This window comes from Oryzias latipes, chromosome 16 (assembly GCF_053564925.1).
Source record: "Oryzias latipes strain Hd-rR chromosome 16, Olatipes_Hd-rR_3.1".
NCBI classification, from domain to species: domain Eukaryota; kingdom Metazoa; phylum Chordata; class Actinopteri; order Beloniformes; family Adrianichthyidae; genus Oryzias; species Oryzias latipes.
In genome coordinates this window covers 28,839,332-28,860,046 of record NC_136252.1, presented here as the reverse complement: position 1 = coordinate 28,860,046, position 20,715 = coordinate 28,839,332, and the positions used below count along the sequence as shown (strand labels likewise).

Below are 20,715 nucleotides of genomic sequence, written 5' to 3'. Positions count from 1 at the left end.
TCTCTTGAAAAAGGGTTTGCACTCTATAAATTGTCCCTACAGTAAAGAATGAAGAGGTTTTCTTAGGATTGTTAAGGTGCCCAAGTCAGAAATTCTTCTTTTGTATTGAACAGAAATTGGTTTAAATGATGAACGACTTAATATAAAAGGAAGTTGGTCTTTTTTTAAAAGAACGTCATTAGGGATCACTGTGAATCTTAGAAAAGATTGCCAAAGAAGAAGCACTAAAACACAAAACTATTTAACCCTATGGACACAATTCAGCTAGGAGACTCCTCGAAGTAAACGATGATGATGAGGATGCTACTGAAGAAAAAGGACAAAAAAGTAGTTTCAGTTGGATTTACCTGTCATGGGAAAACAAAGTTGGGCTTTGAACAATGTATGCAAACGGCCATACTGAAAACCAATCATCAGTGACACCAAATCAATCAAAAACTATCTACCTTGTGTTGTAATTAGTTAACTATTGCTTTTTAGCAGACGATGTCCACTTGCATGGATGCATAGTAGATCTGCTAAACTTAATCCAATAACAGATTCTTCTTCAGTTTAGTTTTGAAAATGTTTGAGGTAAAATCTTGATGCTTTGATTGACACAGCTTCCTTCTTCTATTGCTTTGTATAATCTTCTCACTTCAGATGAATGCATGACTTGTTACCACACCTGCATGATATTTGATTTGTTTGTTGATTTGCTTTGTTATTTATAGCAAAGCATACAGACATGCTGGCTGATGTTACTTGAGTCATTCAATTAGATAGAAACTGAAAGTTTTTGATTCCTTAACCCATTTCCTCTCAGCATGCGCCGTGCATGCTAATTCACTGAGTAACAAGCTTGGTTTTATTCCTTGACAAGCAATGAAGTTACAGAAAATGTTACGCCCACTCATGAAGGGATCCACGTCATCACAAAATGATAACACAATGAAATGAAAAACAACTATGGTTTCAATTCAGAATGGATGTTCTTTCATTTTGTTATGTCATTGATTGAGAGAAAGCTGAAGTTTGTTGCTTCTTTTTCATCGGCGTAGGAACCTGCTTTGGGGAAAAGGTATTGGAGCTCTGTGTTTTTAAAATGGAGCTAGACAGAAAGCTCGTCGGACAGGAGATGGGTTCCTTCTAAATGGTGGAATGCCTCTATTCATAGGTGTGAGATTTCTATGTGGAGACACGCTACTGCTTGTTCTTCTGCCTGTCAGATTGTCAGAACAGGTTGTACCAGAGTTGAGGACGATGATTTCCACCTTCCCTTGCCATGACTCAACTCGTGACTTGACCCATTTTGTTTAAAGTGTGTGACGATTTCAAACAGAAACTGCATTATTTACCAGCTTGTTGGCCTCGAGGTTAGTTTTTTTTTTCCAACTAAAATTCAAATATGTTTCAGTTTATGAACAACTCTTCAGTGGGTTTACCTGGAACACTTACTTGAACAACAGGAGCAAAGTTTCTGTTTGGATAATCATTCTTTCAATTTGCTCAGTCTGTCACGTTTTAAAAAAGAAATCTACATGCATTTTTACAGTGGATAGTTTTGAATAAAAAAACAAATTTGACATAATTTTACTTGTTGAATTAAAAAAAAAATGAAAAGACAAAGTATGCATTAAACCTCTTCTTTTCCTTTGGGCTTTTCCCTTCAGGAGTTGCCACAGTGAATCAGCTTCCTCCATCTTATCCTTATCCATCTAAGGTCATAGAATGGGAACGGTTCACCTTTTAGAAAACCATGTCACAACTGAAACTAACAAGGCTTTTTCACCAAAAAGGAAAATACCACTTTAGTAGAGATTACAGTTTTGTTGTTGTAATCACTGATGTTTTTCTGTCAGGTTTTCTATTCCTGGCATGACGAACTAAAGTCATGGTCTGGGGATGGTGCCGTGACTTTTCATCTACTGCCTGCAGACCAAAACTAAAAATGGAAGATTTTCTTCCAAAACCGCAAAATAAATTGTAAAAAGTTTCATTTAGTACCAGGCAGCAAATAACTATGTAGGGTCCAAAATGTATGCCATTGCAAGTATTTTTTTCAGTTATTGAAAGTTAGAAGCCTACTTGTAAGTAAATTTCTGTGCAAAGCTGTTTATTGGCCCATCCTTTGGTGATTTTCTTTGATTCTCCTCCTCTATTGTGCACATGTGAGGCAGACAAGCAGATCTGTGAGCCCTGAGTGCTCGTCACCTCTGTTAATTCACATCAATAGTGTTTGGCCGAGGAAGCAGCGGGGCATGCGACGATTTTTAACAGGATCCAGATAGAACTATAGGATAAACCTGCTGGACCAGAGAAATTGGTTTTGAATTGGAGATAGCAGTGTTGATGGACACTGATAATGATGCTTTACTAACGAGCTATACGTGTGTCATCAGTATGTAACCACAAACCGCTTTAATGTCAGATGATATTCGTGTGGAAAATGCAAAACAAGACTGTTGGTTTAAAATGCCTGTCTTAAATTCTAGTATTAAATATATATATTTTTTATTAAGTACCTCTCCATCCTGCATGATATTTGAATTTTCTTTTTACATCATGAAGCCATTTGCTTTGTTATTTATTAGCAAAGCATACGGACATGCTGGCAGATATTACCTGAATCATTCAATCTTTCAGCGAGAAACTGAAGGTTTTTGTTACGTTTCCTGAACCCATTTCCTCTCAGCATGCGCCGTACATGCTAATTCACTGAGTAACAAGCTTCTACAAAGAATTAGTCCTTTTCTTTTTTCTTAGAAAAAAACATTTTTATTAGCTTTGATGTTGGTTTTATTCCTTGACAAGCAATGAAGTTAGAGGAAATGTTACGCCCGCTCATGAAGGCATTCACGTCATCACAAAATGATAACACAATGAAATGAAAAACAACTATGGTTTGAATTCAGAATGGATGTTCTTTTACTTTGTTATGTAATCGATTGAGAGAAAGCTGAAGTTTGTTGCTTCTTTTTCATCGGCGTAGGAACCTGCTTTGGGGAAAAGGTATTGGAGCTCTTTGTCTTTGAAAGTGGGGTGGAGAGATAGCTCGTCGGACAGGAGATGCGTTCCTTCTAAATGGTGGAATGCCTCTATTCATAGGGGGGATATTTCTTGTACGTGGAGACATGCTTCTGCTCATTCTCCTGCCTAATGGCCTTGGAGATTGTCTTCTGCCTCGATCATTGTTTTCTGGTACATCAAGGTTATATTTTGGAGGATCTGGATAGGTGATGCGACCAACACCCCCTGCCTTTCGTAAGTCCTCAATAATTCCAGCCATTGTCGTTCTTTGAGATGGGTTTTGCTCCACCATTCGACAAACTGGATTGCAGTAAGCCTGCTCTCTCAGGACCTCTCTGATCTTCGCTGGACATACAGTGGGTGTGTACAGCCGGATTCGGGCCAAAAACTCAGCAATGATCTTCCCCATGGCCCAAACGTCCGATAGCTGGTTTCGCTGGCACCTTCTGTTTAGCACCTCTGGAGGGGAGTAAGCCTCATTCCCCATATTCACTGCAGAGTTTAGTCCATACCTAAAGAACTTAGCCAGTCCTAAGTCAATGATCACAGCTCGGTTTGTGCCATGTTCAACCTGAAAAACAAAAAATAAAAACAAATAAATGTGGAAAAAGTGTTTTTTTCCCCCTCATTTTTGTCCACAGAGGTTTATTTAAATAACTTTAGTTTCTTGGTCACCAAAAAAAAAAAAAAACTTATGTCCATCTAAACTTGAGGCAATGTATCAATTTTGACCTTCTTTAGTTTTTCGTCTCATCGCATTGAGGCAGTATTTTAGCCTGAAGGCACTGTCTGCTCCACAAGAACAGGCTTGAATTCTGTTGAGCAAGTTCTAACTGCTCGCAAGGAATTTCTCTGAACTGAGGCCTGACACACCAGCAAAGTTTGGACAAATGTACGCTATGTCTTCACATACCATGATATTTTCAGGCTTGAGGTCCTGATGCACGATGTCTTTGGAGTGGAGATGAAGAAGCCCTTCACACATCCCAACAATAATGATGGCTTTAGTGGAAGGAGTAAGCTGCATCAAAAGAAAATGTGATTGAGTTTAGTCAACCATGTGGTGAAATCAGCTTTATTGTAAAGATTACTTTTGACAAAACTGTTTTTAGTGAGCAGAAATAAATTGTGGAAACAGATTTGAGCTCAGTTGTCATTCTTTTGTAGCTGTACCTGCAGCTTAGACTTTGTTGCTTTGAATATAGTTGTCTCCAAGTCTTCGCCATGAATAAACTCTAGTGGAATGATCCATTTCCCATCTGAGAGGGTTATGTCCCCCAGAAGCTTCACTATGTTGGGATGGCTTGCTTTACTGCACATGAAAGAGAGAAAGAAAAAGCTTGAACTGAGATAGAGCCCTCCAGTAGTTAAAGTTGAGTCTTACTGTTCTATCCCTATAAATGTACAAAGATAAATTAAAGAAAAACATTAAATAAATAAAAAGGTCCATTAAAACATATTACTGAGGTCTACCGCAAAAAGTGTTTCTGCTAAAATATGAAACTATTTGCAAACTTTTTGTGCTGATCTGTTTTATTCTGTCAGAACAGGTTGTACTAGAGTTAAAGCCAACAGGTGTAGGTGTTGCTGATTAAACTCGACTGTTTATAACCCCATTAAAGTATGGGGTAAAGTAGTACAAGCTACTGGAATAGAATCAGTTGTAGTTAGACATAAGCACTCTTATCATTTAAAATTGTGCTATTTGATCAGTCTTTAGATATACTTTTCCTTCCACTTTCGGCTTCTCCCATCAGGGGTCGCCACAGCGAACGAGTCGCATGGTGAATTTGGCAATGTTTTACGCCGGATGCCCTTCCTGACGCAACCTTCTCAAACCGGGCTTGGAACCGGCAGAGGTAGAGAAGGGAAAGTCTTTAGATATACTAATGAAGTTTATAAGACAGCATTTTCTGTTTGGGGATCACTCAACTACGATGATTTCCACCTGCCCAACTTGCCATGACTCAACTTGTGACTGTACTGACTCATTTTATTTAAAGTGTGTTACGAGTCCAAACAGAAACGGGATTAATTATGAGATTTTAGGCCTCGAGGTCAGTTATTTTTCCACAGAAATTCGAAAATGTTTCAGTTTCTGAACAACCCTTCTACTCTTCTACTTCTAATTGAACAACAGGAGCAAGGTTTCTGTTTGGATAATCATTCTTTCAGTTTTCTCAGTCTGTCGCATTAAACAACGGCTGATTTCAACAGTACTCATTTAAAAAAAAAGAAATCTACTTGCATTTTTCACAGGATAGTTTTGAATGAAAAAATGAATTTCACATCTTGTTTTACTTGTTTAAATAAAAAAAAACTGTCCCCCATTTCATCTCTCTTAGGATGTGTTTATTATATCTTCCTCCATCTTATCCTGTCTTCTGCATCCTCTCCTCTTACACTAACTACCTTCATTTCTTTGTTCACTGCATCCATGAACTTCCTTATGTTCAACTATGTAAAAACTATAAACAAGCAACCTGGTTGTTTTTTTTATTCACTTCTTAAGCAGATTGTACTTACTTGTACACTTCACATTCTCTTTCCAGATCCTTCCTGGGGATGAGGTAATGTGGGACTTTCTTTATAGCAGCCCAATGGTCTTTGTATCGTTGTCTGTACACTTTCCCAAAGCCACCCCTTGCGATTGTGCCAGTTGGAAACGCCATTCAGGTCAAGCTGCAAAGGTCAAAGAATGGTAGTGGGAATTATAACAGCATTGTAGCAGGGATAAAAGTAATTATGATAGTTAGATTACTCCGTTACTTAACTTGTAACGAAGTTAGTATACTGAAGTTATACTTTAATGGCATTACTACCAACACTGGTCACTGGATAACAGTTTGGGGGAAATCATAGTTGTCAACAGTTATAGTACAAGTTAGTTACCGTAGTATATCCCTGTCTTGGTTGAAATTTAATTTATATTTTTGAATGGAAGTATTTCAAGAGGGGGGGTGTTAGATGTCATACATAAGGTATGAGAAATGCATTAAGTTTCTGTCAAGTAATTAACTGGTTGAGGTACTTATTCTGACTTTTTTTTTTTTTTTTTACTCAAGTTTCTTTTTTAATTTCCGTTTTCAGTTTCTAACTGGCTTAGACAAAAACATGAATTAACATGTCTGGTTGCTCTGAACACGTCACTAAAACTGTTCCTGGTGTGACAATAAGAAAATCCACATTATAGTGAGTTCAAGTCAAACAGTTTCTGGCAACTGTTGTTTGTATATCCAGCCTATGTAAAAGCTGACAAACAGGAAAGTCCAGAATTGTTTCAGTTTATAAGCATTTACAGGATGTGTGACAGGACCGTGTACAAACGCAACAGTGGTGTGACGATGAAAACTACAGCAGAAAAGTCCGATTTTGGCCTGATATCTCTTTGTCAAGACTTGGTCACTTTGCAATAATTTAATATATTGTCAAAAAATACAATTTTCTTTGGTTAGAACAGCTTTGAATAAGGTAAACTAGTTCTAGATTACTTTTTTAATGTATCACATATGGTTATAATGCTCAATTCAGTTGATATTGAAAGTTTGTTCTGCTAACCTTTGAAGAACTTAAATTGCTTTGTTGTTTTTTTTTGGCTGCTGTTATGCTGGTTTTCATCAAGGCTCTCATATATTTTTAAAAACCGACTGCAAAATAGTCCTTAATTTTATATTTTGTATCGACATAGGTCCAGCGTTCTCTCTTAAGTTGTTTGCTTTTTGTGTCTTTTTTTACTGCTGAACATACAAACAATGTAGTAAAGATTAACCCAGATGACAGACAAGAAAAAACTGAAAATGAGAGATAGGAAAAATTCTTTAAACTCTTAGAAACCCTGAAAATCTGTTGACCTAAGCCTCTTAGTAATAAAACACAATGTAAGCAGAAATATTCTACAGGTAGGTAAAAACTGTCCTGGTACAAAAACATGTTCTCTTACCTCTCTGCAACTGGGAGAAAGAAACTCTGTCAGGTCTGAACATGATGTGGCATGGCTTCCCCTTTTATTCCATCTCCACTCCTACTTTGTTTCTGACTCATGGCCTGGAGAAGACCAGTTCTGCTTGTGTGGCGAGATCAGGGCATGATAAGCACAGTGTAAACAAGGAAAGCCCATGCAATAAAATAATAATGATAATAAAGCCTTCACTCTCACACAAGTAGTTTGGAATTTTGTGGAAAAAAAAGGTGGAGTTATATGTCAACCACTAGTTTAGAGAAAAGCTAAAAAAAAAGTTGTAATACAGTAGCCCCATTGTAATAGTTTGTATTTTTATTTAAATAGACTAAAATTATTACAAAAAAAGTAAAATTACTGATGGAATTAGGGCTGGGCGCTTCATCGATTTTACCGATTAATTCAATTTTGTTTTTTTAGACGATTTATTCTTGGGGAAATTGAGATTTAATTTTCCTAGCTTCTCATGGGGAATTTTTCAGCAAGAAAGCAGAAACAACTTTTTTATGATTAGAAATAAAAAGTTGTCAGAAAATTATCAGGACTGCTGGTGAGGATAAAAATTGGGTTATGTATGTGTTGTTGAAATTAAAAACTTGAGCTTTTATATATTTAATGAGCTGTAATTAATTAGTTAATCCATTCTTAATCTAACCTATTCATAGCTATGAAAAGCCTCATTTTGAGGTATTTTCATTTAAATTTGTGGTGCAGTGAAAGATCAAAATACAACTAAAAAGTGGCCTTATAAAGTTTTTTATTTATTTTATCATTTTTATTATTATTTTTACCACAACAGACTTACAACCTTTACTTTTAAACCACCAAGGGATACGTTTGTTAAACAATTAAGAAAAAAACGACAAAAAAAAAAATACGGTTTCGAGTTAAAGCACTCCCTTTTATCGCATTAAAACTTTTCTAAGCAATCAAGACAAACATTTTTACAAAATAACTGGAAGAAGTTGAAGAATATATAACCCGTATAACATAAGAATATATAACACCCATATAGAGTGTGTGTGTTTGTGTGTGTGTGTGAGATGAGAGAGAGGTGCCTGTGTGTGTTTGGAGGGGGTATCTGACCTCCAGGGTAGTCGCTGTGTTAACTCTGGCTAAGCTGCATTTGATGTGTGTATTGAGGGTGGATACTTTCCTTGAAATCATCACAAGTACAATACTTGCTGTTGTATTGTAGGGAGAGGAGTGTGTTATGGAAAATAATACAGCTTTAATTGCATGTTTGTGTGTGTACGTCTTGGCAGGTCAATGTGTGGTTTGTCTCTTTGACTCTCACAGCTAAAAACTTCGGCTCTTGGTGTCAAACTTGTTCGCCACCCCTGATTTAGACGATTTATTTTTGGGAAAATTGAGATTTTATTTTCCTAGCTTCTTATGGGGGCATTTTTCAGCAAGAAAACAGAAACAACTTCCTTATGATTTCGTAGATAGCATTAAAAACGCCAAAAGCAGAGAGCAAAGATTGATCAGAAATCAATAAAGTTGTTCCATTGAAAAAATAAATAGTTATCTGATGTTTTTAATTTCTTTGCAAAATAATAAAATAATTTAGCCAGTAGATTTTTTTTAATCTTTAATCTGTCATAGTAGGTTTAGGGCAGGGGTCGGCAACCCATGGCTCCGGAGCCACATGTGGCTCATTCATCCTTCTGTTGACTTTGGAAAATAATGAGTATTTTATAAAAATTCAATTTTATTTTAGTTTGTTCATTATTCATGGCATTTCAAAGGTGCTGCTGGCTCCGAAACGCGTGCCCCGTAAATAACAGCTTCCTTAATGAGCTCGTATTTATCGTCCGAGAACTGCAGAGCTGATAGCAGGGAGAGGCACGGCTTCAATAACAATAATGTTCAAATAAACATGTAACTAATAAAGAGCCAATTTCTAAAGGAGAATTAAAATTAAATAGTTTTTATTAAATATATTTCATCACTGGGAAATTTTGTTAATGAAAGTAAAAGCAGTGAGAATTTTTTTTAATTAATCGAAAATCAAATTTGGAAGGAAACAAACTGAGATTTTATTTTTTGGCCCTATTGCCCAGCTCTAGATGGGACCATAACATAAGACACACAATGGGGGATTTTATTTGACAGAACGTGAGGAGAAGAGTGGGGACCAAGGTTGGGCCAAAGGATGAAATAAATGTAACAAAACACAGCCTATCTATACTTTAAAATAAAACAAAAGACTCCCCGAACTTCTCAAAGGGGGCCAAAACCTGCACACACGCATTTATAAGAAGAGGTATAGGGGAAAAAAGAGACCCCCCTTCTCAGAGATCTTCAGGAGCTTTTTATGCAACCAGGTTACAGGCTCTGGGTACCGGTTGTTGGCTTGTCAGGCCTCCACCGGATGTCTTCCTCAGCTCACTCAACTCAAGAAACACATGCAGAGGAAAAGTAAAAACCAACAGTAAAAAAGTCTCTGCATGGTAGCATAAGGACTTAAATCTACTTGTGGTTCACAGGTAGCCTGGTTGATCCTCGTCAAAATGCTAAAGAGAGAGATAAAAGTGTGTTCAGTGTTATTATATAAGAACTTTACAAATCATTGCAGAAACAAATCCAGCCTTAATATGCATTTTATGTATATTTTGTGATCTTTTAAAAAATCCTGGACATTAAAAAAAAAACATTGTTTGACCACTAGATGGAAGTGTGTTGTTGAAAGTCAATTATGGTAAAAAAACAAAAAAACCAAAAAAAAAACAGGAAAGGAAAATCCATTTCCTGAATTTTGCTCAGAGCACTGTTAAGACTGTACAGATTACACTAACTTTGCTTGTGTCCTCTGGAAACCAGAATGGCTCTCACATCCGAAGAATTTTGTAATTCTCAGCCACGAGGTAAGTTTGCTTATTTAAACTCTGTGGTTTAAGCTTTGAATGAACATGAAAAGTTATTTTCTCCTTCCACTGAGGTATGTGGTTCTTACTTCCTGTATATGAAGCTCTCCTCTTCATTGAATTCAGTATTCAACATATGAATACTGACTTTGCTATATTATGCTATATTATTTAAAGCACAGTCAGTTTTTGTTTTCTTCTAATACCGTTGTGTTCTAAAAGTAGTTATGGAGTGTTTTACTGCAGATCACGTGTCACTGACAGTGGCATCCAACTATCTGCATTTTGAAATGGGTTATTTGCACAAAAGTAACTTTTTCCTTTTAAGTAGTTATGCAGATAACTAGGAGTTTTTTTAAGGGATTGTCTTTCTAAAACTTGATCATAGCAATTTTCTTGTGCATGAAAACTGTTGTGGAAATTAACCCATGTTTCCTTTTGATCTTTAAGGATCCTTTGCCATTCAAGAGAGCGGGTATGTTCATTCACTAGTTATTCTCAAAAATGTTTTAAAGGAAATGTATCACTCTTTTGAAACATTACTTTAATCTTTGAGAAACTATTTGATTCTTGTTAACTCTTAAAAATGTTCCTTTCAATTTGACAGGCAGGCGGGCATTTCTGCCAATTTGACCCACACATTTAGTGATGGCTCTGAAAAAACTGAGCCCATGACCATCAAAAGAAGTTCCGTGAGGCCGATTAACATGCAGGAGGAGCAAACCCTCTCTGAGGTGGCACCAGGACCTGTTTGGGCTGAGTCACACGAGGAGAAAGTATTCACTATGGCCAAGAGTCGGCATTTTCTGAGGCAACTAGAAAACATAAAGGAGCAGGGAGTTGACACTACCTCACTTGGAGAAGCAGCCATCACCGAGGCAGAAAGTACAGTTTCTGTCATTCCCAGCATGAAGAAGCGTAGAATGAACCCACCAAAGCGTACACCAGGATGGAGAAAAAAGAACGGCAACAGGAGGTTAACACAGAAAAGTATCAGGACTGCTGGTGAGGATAAAAATGGGGATATGTATATGTTGTTTAAATTAAAAATTTGAGCTTTCATATATCTTATGACCTGTAATTAATTTGTTAATTCATTTTTAATCTAACCTATTCATTTATGAAAAGCCTCATTTTGAGGTATTTTCATTTAAATTTGTGACATTGTGGTAACAAAAAAAACAAAAAAAAACTTTATAGTTAGTTGTATTTTGATCTTTCACTGCACTATAACAGACTTCCAACCTTTACACCACCAAGGGATATTGTTTTTTAAACAATTAAGAAAAAAAAGACAAAACACAACATCAGGTCCAGAGTTCTTTGGTTTAATTCATTAAAATTTTTCTGAACAATCAAGAAAAACATGAAGAAGTGAACTTTTCCCCTGAAATGACATTTTGTTTAACTTCTCATTACCATCTGCTTATATGCTGCTTTCCTACTTATACTGTAGTCAAATAGTCTCTTCTTCTTTCTCTTTCGGCTTTTCCCATCAGGGGTCGCCACAGCGAATCATCCTTTTCCACCTCACTCTATCATGGACATCTTCTACCCTAACATTAGCCAACTTCATGTCCTCTGTTAAGACATCCATGTATCTCCTCTTTGGCCGTCCTCTTGCCCTCCTGCCAGGCAACTCCATCTCCAACATCCTTCTACCAATATATCCACTATCCCTCCTCTGAACATGTCCAAACCATCTCAGTCTGGCTTCTCTGACTTTGTCGCTGACACAGGCAACATGAGCCGTCCCTCTGATGTACTCGTTCCTTATCCTGTCTAACCTGGTCACTCCTAAGGAGAACCTCAACATCTTCATCTCCGCTACCTCCATCTCAGCCTCTTGTCTCTGTCTCACTGCTACCGTCTCTAACCCATAGAGCAGAGCTGGTCTCACCACTGTCTTGTACACCTTTCCTTTGAGTCTTGCTGGCACTCTTCTGTCACACAACACTCCTGACACTTTCCTCCAACCGCTCCAACCTGCCTGCACTCGCCTCTTCACCTCTTTTCCACAATCCCCATCACACTGAACTGTTGACCCCAAGTACTTAAACTCCTGCACCTTCTTCACCTCAGCCCCCTGTAACCTAACGCTTCTACCTTGATCCCTCTCGTTCAGACACATGTATTCTGTCTTACTACGACTGACCTTCATACCTCTTCTTTCCAGAGCAAACCTCCACCTCTCTAGCTGTTCCTCCACCTGCTCTCTACTCTCACTGCAAATTACAATGTCATCCGCAAACATCATTGTCCAGGGAGATTCCTGTCTTACCTCGTCTGTCAGCCTGTCCATCAGCATAGCAAACAAAAAAGGACTCAAAGCTGATCCTTGGTGTAGTCCCACCTCCACCTTGAACTCCTCTGTCTGACCTACAGCACATCTCACCACCGTCATACTTCTCTCATACATGTCCTGAACTACTCTGACATACTTTTCTGCCACTCCAGACGACCTCATACAGTACCACAGCTCCTCCCTCGGCACCCTGTCATACGCCTTCTCTAAATCTACGAACACACAATGCAGCTCCTTCTGACCTTCTCTGTACTTTTCCATCAACATTCTCAAAGCAAAAATGGCATCAGTGGTGCTCTTACGGGGCATGAAACCATACTGCTGCTCACAAATCTCCACCTTCTTCCTAAGCCTGGCTTCCACTACTCTTTCCCACAGCTTCATTGTGTGGCTCATCAACTTTATTCCTCTATAGTTGCTGCAGTTCTGCGTGTCACCCTTGTTCTTAAAGATTGGGACCAGAACGCTTCTCCTCCATTCCTCAGGCATCTTCTCACTCTCTAAAATCCTATTGAACAACCTTGTTAGAAATTCCACTGCTGTCTCTCCTAGGCACTTCCATACCTCCACAGGTACGTCATCAGGACCAACGGCCTTTCCGCTCTTCATCCTTTTCAGAGCCTTCCTAACCTCATCCTTTCCAATCTCTGCTACTTCCTGCTCCACAACAACCACATCTTCCTCCCTTCTTTCCCTGTCATTTTCCTCGTTCATCAGCTCCTCAAAATACTCCTTCCATCTTTTCTGTACACTCTCTTGGGTTGTTAGCACCTTTCCATCTCTGTCCTTAATCACCCTTATCTGTTGCACGTCCTTCCCATCTCTGTCTCTCTGTCTGGCTAGCCTGTACAAGTCCTTCTCTCCTTCCTTTGTGTCTAACCTGTCATATAGCTCATCGTAAGCTTTCTGTTTGGCCTTTGCCACCTCTCTCTTCACTTTACGCTGCGCTTCCTTGTACTCCTGTCTACCTTCCTCAGTCCTTTCTACATCCCACTTCCTTTTAGCCAACCTCTTCCTCTGGACGCATTCCTGTACTTCCTCATTCCACCACCAAGTCTCTTTACCGTCTTTCCTCTTTCCAGATGACACACCTAGCACCTTCCTACCTGTTTCCCTGATAATATCTGCTGTAGTTTCCCAGTCCTCTGGAAGCTCATCCTGACCACCCAGGACCTGCCTCAACTTCTGCCTAAATTCCTCACAAGTTTCTTCATTCTGTAGCTTCCACCACTTGGTCTTCTTTTCTGTTTTCCCTCTCTTCTTCTTCCTGACCTCCAGAGTCATCTTACACACCACCATGCGGTGCTGTCTGGCTACACTCTCTCCTACCACCACTTTGCAGTCATTAACCTCTCTCAAATGACCTCGTCTACATAGGATGTAGTCCACCTGAGTACTCCTACCTCCACTTCTGTATGTCACTCTATGTTCCTCTCTCTTCTGGAAGTAAGTGTTGACTACAGCCATTTCCATCCTCTTCGCAAAGTCCACCACCATCTGTCCCTCCAGATTCCTTTCCTTCACACCAAACCTGCCCATCACCTCCTCATCACCTCTGTTGCCCTCACCAACATGCCCATTAAAGTCTGCTCCAATAACAACTCTCTCTTCTCTGGGAAAACTCTCTATGACCTCATCCAACTCACTCCAGAATCTCTCCTTCACTTCTAACTCACAGCCAACCTGTGGCGCATACCCACTGACTACATTCACCATCACCCCTTCAATTTCTAACTTTAGGCTCATCATCCTGTCTGAGACTCTTTTCACCTCTAGAACACTGTTTACAAACTCCCCCTTCAGAATCACTCCTACCCCGTTTCTCTTCCTATCAACACCATGATAGAACAGTTTGTATCCTCCTCCAATACTACGTGCCTTGCTGCCCTTCCACCTTGTCTCCTGCACACACAGTACATCTACCTTCCTTCTCTCCATCATGTCTGCCAGCTCTCTGCCTTTCCCTGTCATTGTGCCAATGTTAAGAGTCCCTATTCTCAAACCTATGTTCCTGCCTTTTCCCTTCTCTCTCTGGCCACGGACCCTTCTGCCTCCCCTCTTTCTTCCACCAACAGTAGTCAAATTTCCACCGACACCCTGTAGGTTAACAGCATCGGTGGCGGTCGTTGTTAACCCGGGCCTCGACCGATCCGGTATGTCTAAAGTGTGGATGATTCGCATGTAGTCAAATAGTCTGTTTCTTAAAAAAAAAAATATTTACACCAAAAAAATAACAATATTAAAGTAATAATTATTGATTTACCTTATTGACTTATTATTAATTTAATACTTTTTTTATTCATAACTTCCCATTTTATGAATGGAATAATGCCTTCCGAAGTCTTCCTTTTGAGTTACAGTTGACTGAGATTTAGATACTACCTGCCTGTGCTGTCCTAATATGGTTTCCAGGAAGGTTAATGTTTTGCTACATGCTTGATTAAGTCAGTTATTGTTGGTACCAGAGTGGAGGCTACTCTATCTGCAACTGTATGGCTGTCCAGCCACAGCAGCTGCCACATTAAATAAAATTGAAATAACTGCTACTCCTGATGGGAATGTGCTTCTTTTTCTTGGCTCATTTGCAGTTTGCCTTGGAATCTTGATGACAGTCGGGTTGGTACCTGTCTGTGCTTCATCTTCTGGTAAGTTGTTATAAACAAAACGTTACTCTTGATCTTGATTTAAATCCTAACGTCTAAAATATTAACTACGATTGCTTTCAGCTATGAAAAGAATTCTTATTTATTATTATATTATTGTGTTGTTGTTTTCTTTTTAGATTTAAATGGAGTTAACTGTTTCACCTGCAACAATACGAATTGTGAAACTCTTCATACCATCTATGGGTCTGACGACAAACTCCTCTATGACAAACTCCAAATTGACGCCAGAAAAGGATGTTTCAGAGTTCAGCTAAATGGCTGTTTGCCGTGCCTTGACCAATTCCCCGTCACCATCTACTGTTCAAGCAACATCACATACATTGAAGCAGAGGGTGACACCGGAAGCCTCAAAGATTTCGTTTCCAGTGGATGTAAGTATGATATTTTTCTACACGGTGACTTCCATTTTTAGCCAAATGATGGTTTAGCTGAAATAAAAAAGATTCAATGAGGTTCATTGTGTCTATAAAATTATACTGTGTATTTAAATTATTTCCCATCAGACACTGGTTTGTTTTATAAAACGTACCAACATGTTTCGGTGGAATACCTTCCGCCTTCGTCGGGGTCGTCATCAGGTGGTGGTGTGTGACGTTTTTAAAATACGCTGAAATGAAAAAGGTCAAGAACGTCTTTTGTATCAGATGTGGTTTTGTGATGGAAGCTTCTACTACAGTTCTTCTCACTGCCTTAGAGTGGTTTTTGATCTTGTTGCTGTTTCCGTAACCATCTTAGTTTTATGGGTCCTGGTGGTTAGCCCGGTGCCAAACCCCAACTTGGAGGGCCAATGGACTGCTCTTAGTCTGGTCTCTAACCTTCAATATGTCTGGCATGGGAGACCCTACCAGGAGCACAAAGCCCAGCCAGCATAGCTATCCAGGTCATCAAGACACGCAAACCCCCCAACCACGATAAGGTGTCAGTCCATGGGCACCCATTACAGGTGGTCTCATAGAGACGAGACTACAGTTCTGTTTGATGTAAATTGCAGTGAATCAGAGACAATAATTTGAGGTGGCTCATTTACTTTCTTCAAAAAAAAAATCTAAATAACTTGATTGTTGGTTTAGTAAACCTGACAAGAAAGTATAGAAAACTTTTTGTTGGTTGTTTTTACGTTTTCTAGTTTTCATTTGTGTGGTGGAGTTATGACTCAAGGTGAATCTTTATTGTTTATCTTCATTTTTTCACATTTCAGTGGTAAATAAAACTGCACTGTTTGAGTTTCCTTCATCTTTGCATAGCTTACCAGGTGTGGACTCATTTCTTAGACAAGATTTCCAAAGCCTGTCCTAAGAAATTATATATTAGCACTTCAAATATTTACTGAGATGAGGAAAGTATCTGAAACTTTTACATTTAAATTTATGAGCATATTTGTTTTCCGGGATCATGTTATAGCAGGATTCTTTTCTTTAGGATAACTGCTCTTTAACAGTCAGTCTAAAATACTTTTGGCTGTTCATCCAAGTAGCTTGTTCAGTTCTAACTAATAATGGAATTTTGTGTCCTGGCTACTTTGCAAGTGTGACAAAAAGATCAATAACTAGAAGTCATGTGAGCTGGTATAAATTTCATTGATCCAGTGTTTATAAAATGGGGTTCTTGGTGAGGCTCAAAGGTGATGTTTTTCAATTCATGTGCAGTGAGTGTGAATCAGACCCTTGTCTCTTAACCCTTGAGCACTATCGCCAGGTGATTTCCACCCAAGCAAACTATTTACATGAATTCCAATATGTTGCGTTTCAAAGGGTCTGTGCCTTCACCAGGGAAGTCTCACACATCCCAGGAATGGGTGGAGCAAGTTTCTAGTATTATTTTATCATTTTGTGGAAATTTTTTGTTCTCCTATGTTTAATGTTCTAGTTTTGAGCATGTTTTTAAGAACTTCCTGTGTTTTTCTTTTTCATTTATTTACACATACCACAGTTGAAAATAAAAGAAACCCACTCTAATTTATCATGTGTTGTCATGTTTTTGATCTATTTTTTTATGATAAGTATTTTTTGTTGGCTATATTACATCGGGTGAAAATTACCCGGAAAAAGTGATGGTGTAACTTTTATAACAAAAGTGCTCCAGGGTTTAGAAGAGGTGTTGAAACAAGATTGCACATAAAAGACTAGAAATGCCTCCAACTTCCACCTCTGCTGAATGTTTCTTTGTGTTCCTGCTCTTTCAAACCTTCTGTCCTTTTTTCAAAATGTGCACTTTCTGGACAGAGAACATTCTCTGGCTCCCCATCTTTAAGGGCTCAGCTGTGCAAGTCCACCACTTATTGATTTCTGCCAAAGTTTAGCTGGGGTAACTACAGTTACCATGGGCAGTGTAGAATGAGGCTTCTGATTAGGTATGATTTTTTTCCCAGTATCCAGTATTTTAACCTCTAGTTATTCTTTTTTTTGCCACTGATTGCCCAACAGCAGTTAAAACCAAAGATTATATAAGCATCCAATAATTGACTTGTGCTGGCAAATGTTTTTTACAAAAGCCTTTTTTGTCCCCTTCAGGTGAGCAGAAGCCTGCAAGCAGTCACGCAGGTATGATATATTTATCTTCACTTTTATACGGTTCCAGCTTATTGTGACAACATTTTTTAATTTTGGTCCATGCTTATGATTATACTGAACTCTTCCATGCTGCCCTTCAGGCTCCACCACAGCAGTTCAGCAGCGTTGGTGCCTTTTGCGTTGAAGTCATTTCCGTTTGAAAACATTAGATGAGTAATTGCCCCCATGCTCTATGCTGTCAGCATGGTTGTAGGAAAATTGAATCTGCATCTTCTTCGATGAGAGAGCAAATTTTATTTTTCCCCTCTTTTTTGGGGGTGGGTTCAATGTATTTGGATTTTCTCACTTCATTCAATCTTCATTTTAAAACTACAAAGGCATTTATTAAAAAAAAAGAAATAAAAATGATTCAGTACATTTTATTCCTTTTAACGTGATATCCAGAAGTAAAACTAAACATTTTACTTCAAACATGTTTCTCTTGTTTGCGTATTGATGTTTCGGGACAACCACAGATTCAGGACAGATCAGGCAAGGTTCAGATTAGTAATTTAATAACAAAAGGCGGCACACCTGGTGGGGAAAATACACAAACGAAAAACTCGAAGTCTAGCATGAAAAAATTACACTGACCCCACTGTGGCAAAGGAACAGCCAAATAACTAAAATGAAAAGACACGCTCACACTAATGACTGAAGCAGAGACACTTAAAATGATGGGGGATATTTTGTGCCAGGGCTTCCCGGCTTGGTCTGTGGTTGATACCACGGTGCTTTACCTCACCAAGATGGCTGGGGTCCATCACGGCTGTGGAGTGGACCCTGCTGCTGTCCCAGTCTGGGTGGGCACTGTGGCAATGTTCCTGTGGCTGAGCTGGCTCCTGGTACAAATAGATTACCAATAGCCCATACTGTTTCCTAACAGCAGAGCTTAGCCATTAGCTTCTTTTAGAATTACAGTCCCGTTTTCATGCCAGTATTCATTGTGTGCGGGGTCATGGGGCATATGTTATACTGGAGGGGAGGAAGCCAAATGGATGGGTTGGTTTGAACTTAAATTGTGGATATCTCTTTTTCTTAGTCTATTTGTTTTTAACTGTAAAACGATTTTAGCTTTGCAAAGCATGAAAAGTGCATTTTAATAGATAAAGATTTGAACTTTTGTCCAAGCAGCTGTGCGCCATTCCACTTAGCCACAGATGAGTGGGCGGAACCCTTCAGGAGAAGCCTCAGCCAACCTGCACAGCAAACAAAAGGGTGAGGGCTAAAAAAATGGAAAACAGACTGACTGTGTCTTGACTGTTACTTGACAATGTCTACTGATTTAGAGGGACCAGGTATAATAAGATGATTTCTTCTGTCTGACTTCAAGTTTGCATTTACAAAGAAATCACATTAGTAAAAGTCACTCTCTCAAACTCTTCGGTGTTCGTGGAAGCTGTTCAAAGGATCCTTTGAAAGAGTTTTGCAGAAGTGAATCAAAGTCCAAGTGTCTTAGTGTTCATAGCTTATTTTGAAATATCTTGTGTGCATAGATGAGTTGGCATAAACAATAAATAAATAAAATTTGTTTTCCTATTTTTAGGGTTGAGCCATCATGCTCACTTTGGACTGATTGCTGCTGGTGGTACGTATAAACAATTGTTAATTAGAAGCATGTAAATCCTGTAAAGTTTAAAATGTTTGCACTAAAATGTAAAGGAATTCTGAGCAGTTTCAAGTTTGATTTCTCTTGACCCAAATGACAGCACTGTTTCTCTGTTTTACAGCTCTCTTTTTGATCATGGTTGGAATACTTTTTTTATTAGCTGGCCTGAATCAATGTGGATAAACAACATGTACTACTCACAACTGAATCAACTTAGCAACTGATTTTCCTAGATTTCTGCGTGTCTGCAGGTAAAACTGTTTGTTTAAAGAAAAAAAAAGTAAAATTCCCCCATAATTATGCTAGTAAATCACATTAAAGAATTAAATTTAGTACAGTTTTGGTCACTCTTCCTAGTTGTGATTGTAAGGTACAAAACAATAAACCAGAGTGCAGCTATGTTGCTGACATAACAGAAACTATAACTATCTTATCTAACCGCCTATAATTTGCCAAAATTTGGATGTTGTTTGTTTTCCCACGCTGCAGAGGCTGGTGTTCTTTAAATCCTTCATACCCCTGAAATTTTCCTACCAGCACTCACTGCGCATGCGGGGTCCGAAATTAAGTCATAATTTTCCTTTTTGGCAGCCTACCCATAAATCTGTGCTATTGCTTTTATCTTGTGGTTTCTACACTGTTTTTTTTTATGTTTTTGTAACTTTTGGTTTAAATTTACCTGCTTGATTCAACTAACACAATGCTACACTTGCCAACTCAAATTAGCACTGAACGTTTAGCTCACTATTTCTGGGACTCCTAAATTGTTTTCACCCCGCACCACAACTTTGTGGACGATCCATGTCCACAGTGCCTCTCTGTCCACGTGGTGAACATTTCAAAATCCACAAGGTCTTATCAATCGAACACAGTGAGCGCATCACAAAATTTAAAAAAAACCTTGGCGGAGCAGATCAGGACATTTGAATAGCTGTATCTATCATTGTGTGCTGCAGGTTGAAAAATCTCAAGAGGTAGGGAACAGCTCTAGGTTAAGGTTGACATCATGAAATAGGCGGCACTCACAAGGAGCGAAAACTGGTACCTCGGAGATCGAGTTGTCTTACTTCTGGGTACTCGTACTTCATTACAAAATCGCTTTTTGGTGTGAAAGGTAATATATTGTCATTTATATGGATAAAGTTTACTTTCAAAGGCTTTGAGAAAAGAATGATATAGGCCCTTTAAGTCTTTACAAAAACGTCTAATGAATTCTCCTCTTTAATTGATTGTTATATGCTTTAATCTTTGTTTACTGTTTCAATAAAAAATAATAATAACCCAAAAGTTTTACTTGTTTTTTTTTTTTAACCACACAAACACCAATCTTTTCCCTATGTTTTTGAGTATAAAGTCGTGATTTTTGTTCTTTCATCATAAGGTTTCTCAAAAATGAAAGTTATTCTTTCGTATCCTGCACAAATTTACTCAGTGCGAAACTATTTCTTTTTTTTAATGTCAAACAATAACTAAACACAGCACTCTGCGCCTACTTTCAAGGATTTTTATTTGTCATTTTGAAATGAAATTTGTCTCTGTGGTACAAGTCCAGCCATTTACAGAGCAAATAAAAATATAATAACAAATTAAGCTAAATACAATTAAAAACAAAATATGCTAATAAAGAAAAACAACTATATAAATATAAATGCAACTTAATTTATAGAACTAGACTTAGTTAACTTACATGCAGGCGGGTCTGAGCGCACTTCTTTTTTTTTAGTTTTTCTTTAAACACATTGAAAAGAT

General features: G+C 38.3%; 2 protein-coding genes across 5 annotated transcripts; one reads left to right on the top strand and one right to left on the bottom strand.

The window, feature by feature from the left end:
- Positions 1–2,729: 2,729 nt before the first annotated feature.
- Positions 2,730–7,077, bottom strand: zmp:0000000881 (serine/threonine-protein kinase Nek7). The gene is made up of 5 exons (XM_011485704.4): positions 6,950–7,077; positions 5,536–5,691; positions 4,183–4,321; positions 3,923–4,030; positions 2,730–3,580 (listed from the first exon to the last, which is right to left on the bottom strand). Exons 2-5 carry the CDS (start codon positions 5,679–5,681, stop codon positions 2,960–2,962), a joined length of 1,014 nt encoding a protein of 337 aa, XP_011484006.1. The 5' UTR covers positions 5,682–5,691; positions 6,950–7,077; the 3' UTR covers positions 2,730–2,959.
- A 1,903-nt stretch (positions 7,078–8,980) lies between these two features.
- Positions 8,981–20,253, top strand: LOC105356013 (uncharacterized). Of its 4 annotated transcripts, XR_013648111.1 has the most exons (9): positions 8,981–9,837; positions 10,288–10,312; positions 10,445–10,842; positions 14,731–14,787; positions 14,925–15,179; positions 17,319–17,348; positions 18,492–18,575; positions 18,904–18,945; positions 19,088–20,253. XR_013648111.1 is itself a non-coding variant. In XM_020710351.3 (8 exons), exons 1-8 carry the CDS (start codon positions 9,795–9,797, stop codon positions 19,147–19,149), a joined length of 912 nt encoding a protein of 303 aa, XP_020566010.1. In that variant the 5' UTR covers positions 8,981–9,794; the 3' UTR covers positions 19,150–20,253. The 4 variants fall into 4 exon arrangements, 2 of the variants coding, with proteins under 2 accessions (XP_020566010.1, XP_078788906.1); XR_013648110.1 differs by having other exon boundaries at positions 18,904–20,253; XM_020710351.3 differs by lacking the exon at positions 18,492–18,575.
- Positions 20,254–20,715: the final 462 nt, after the last annotated feature.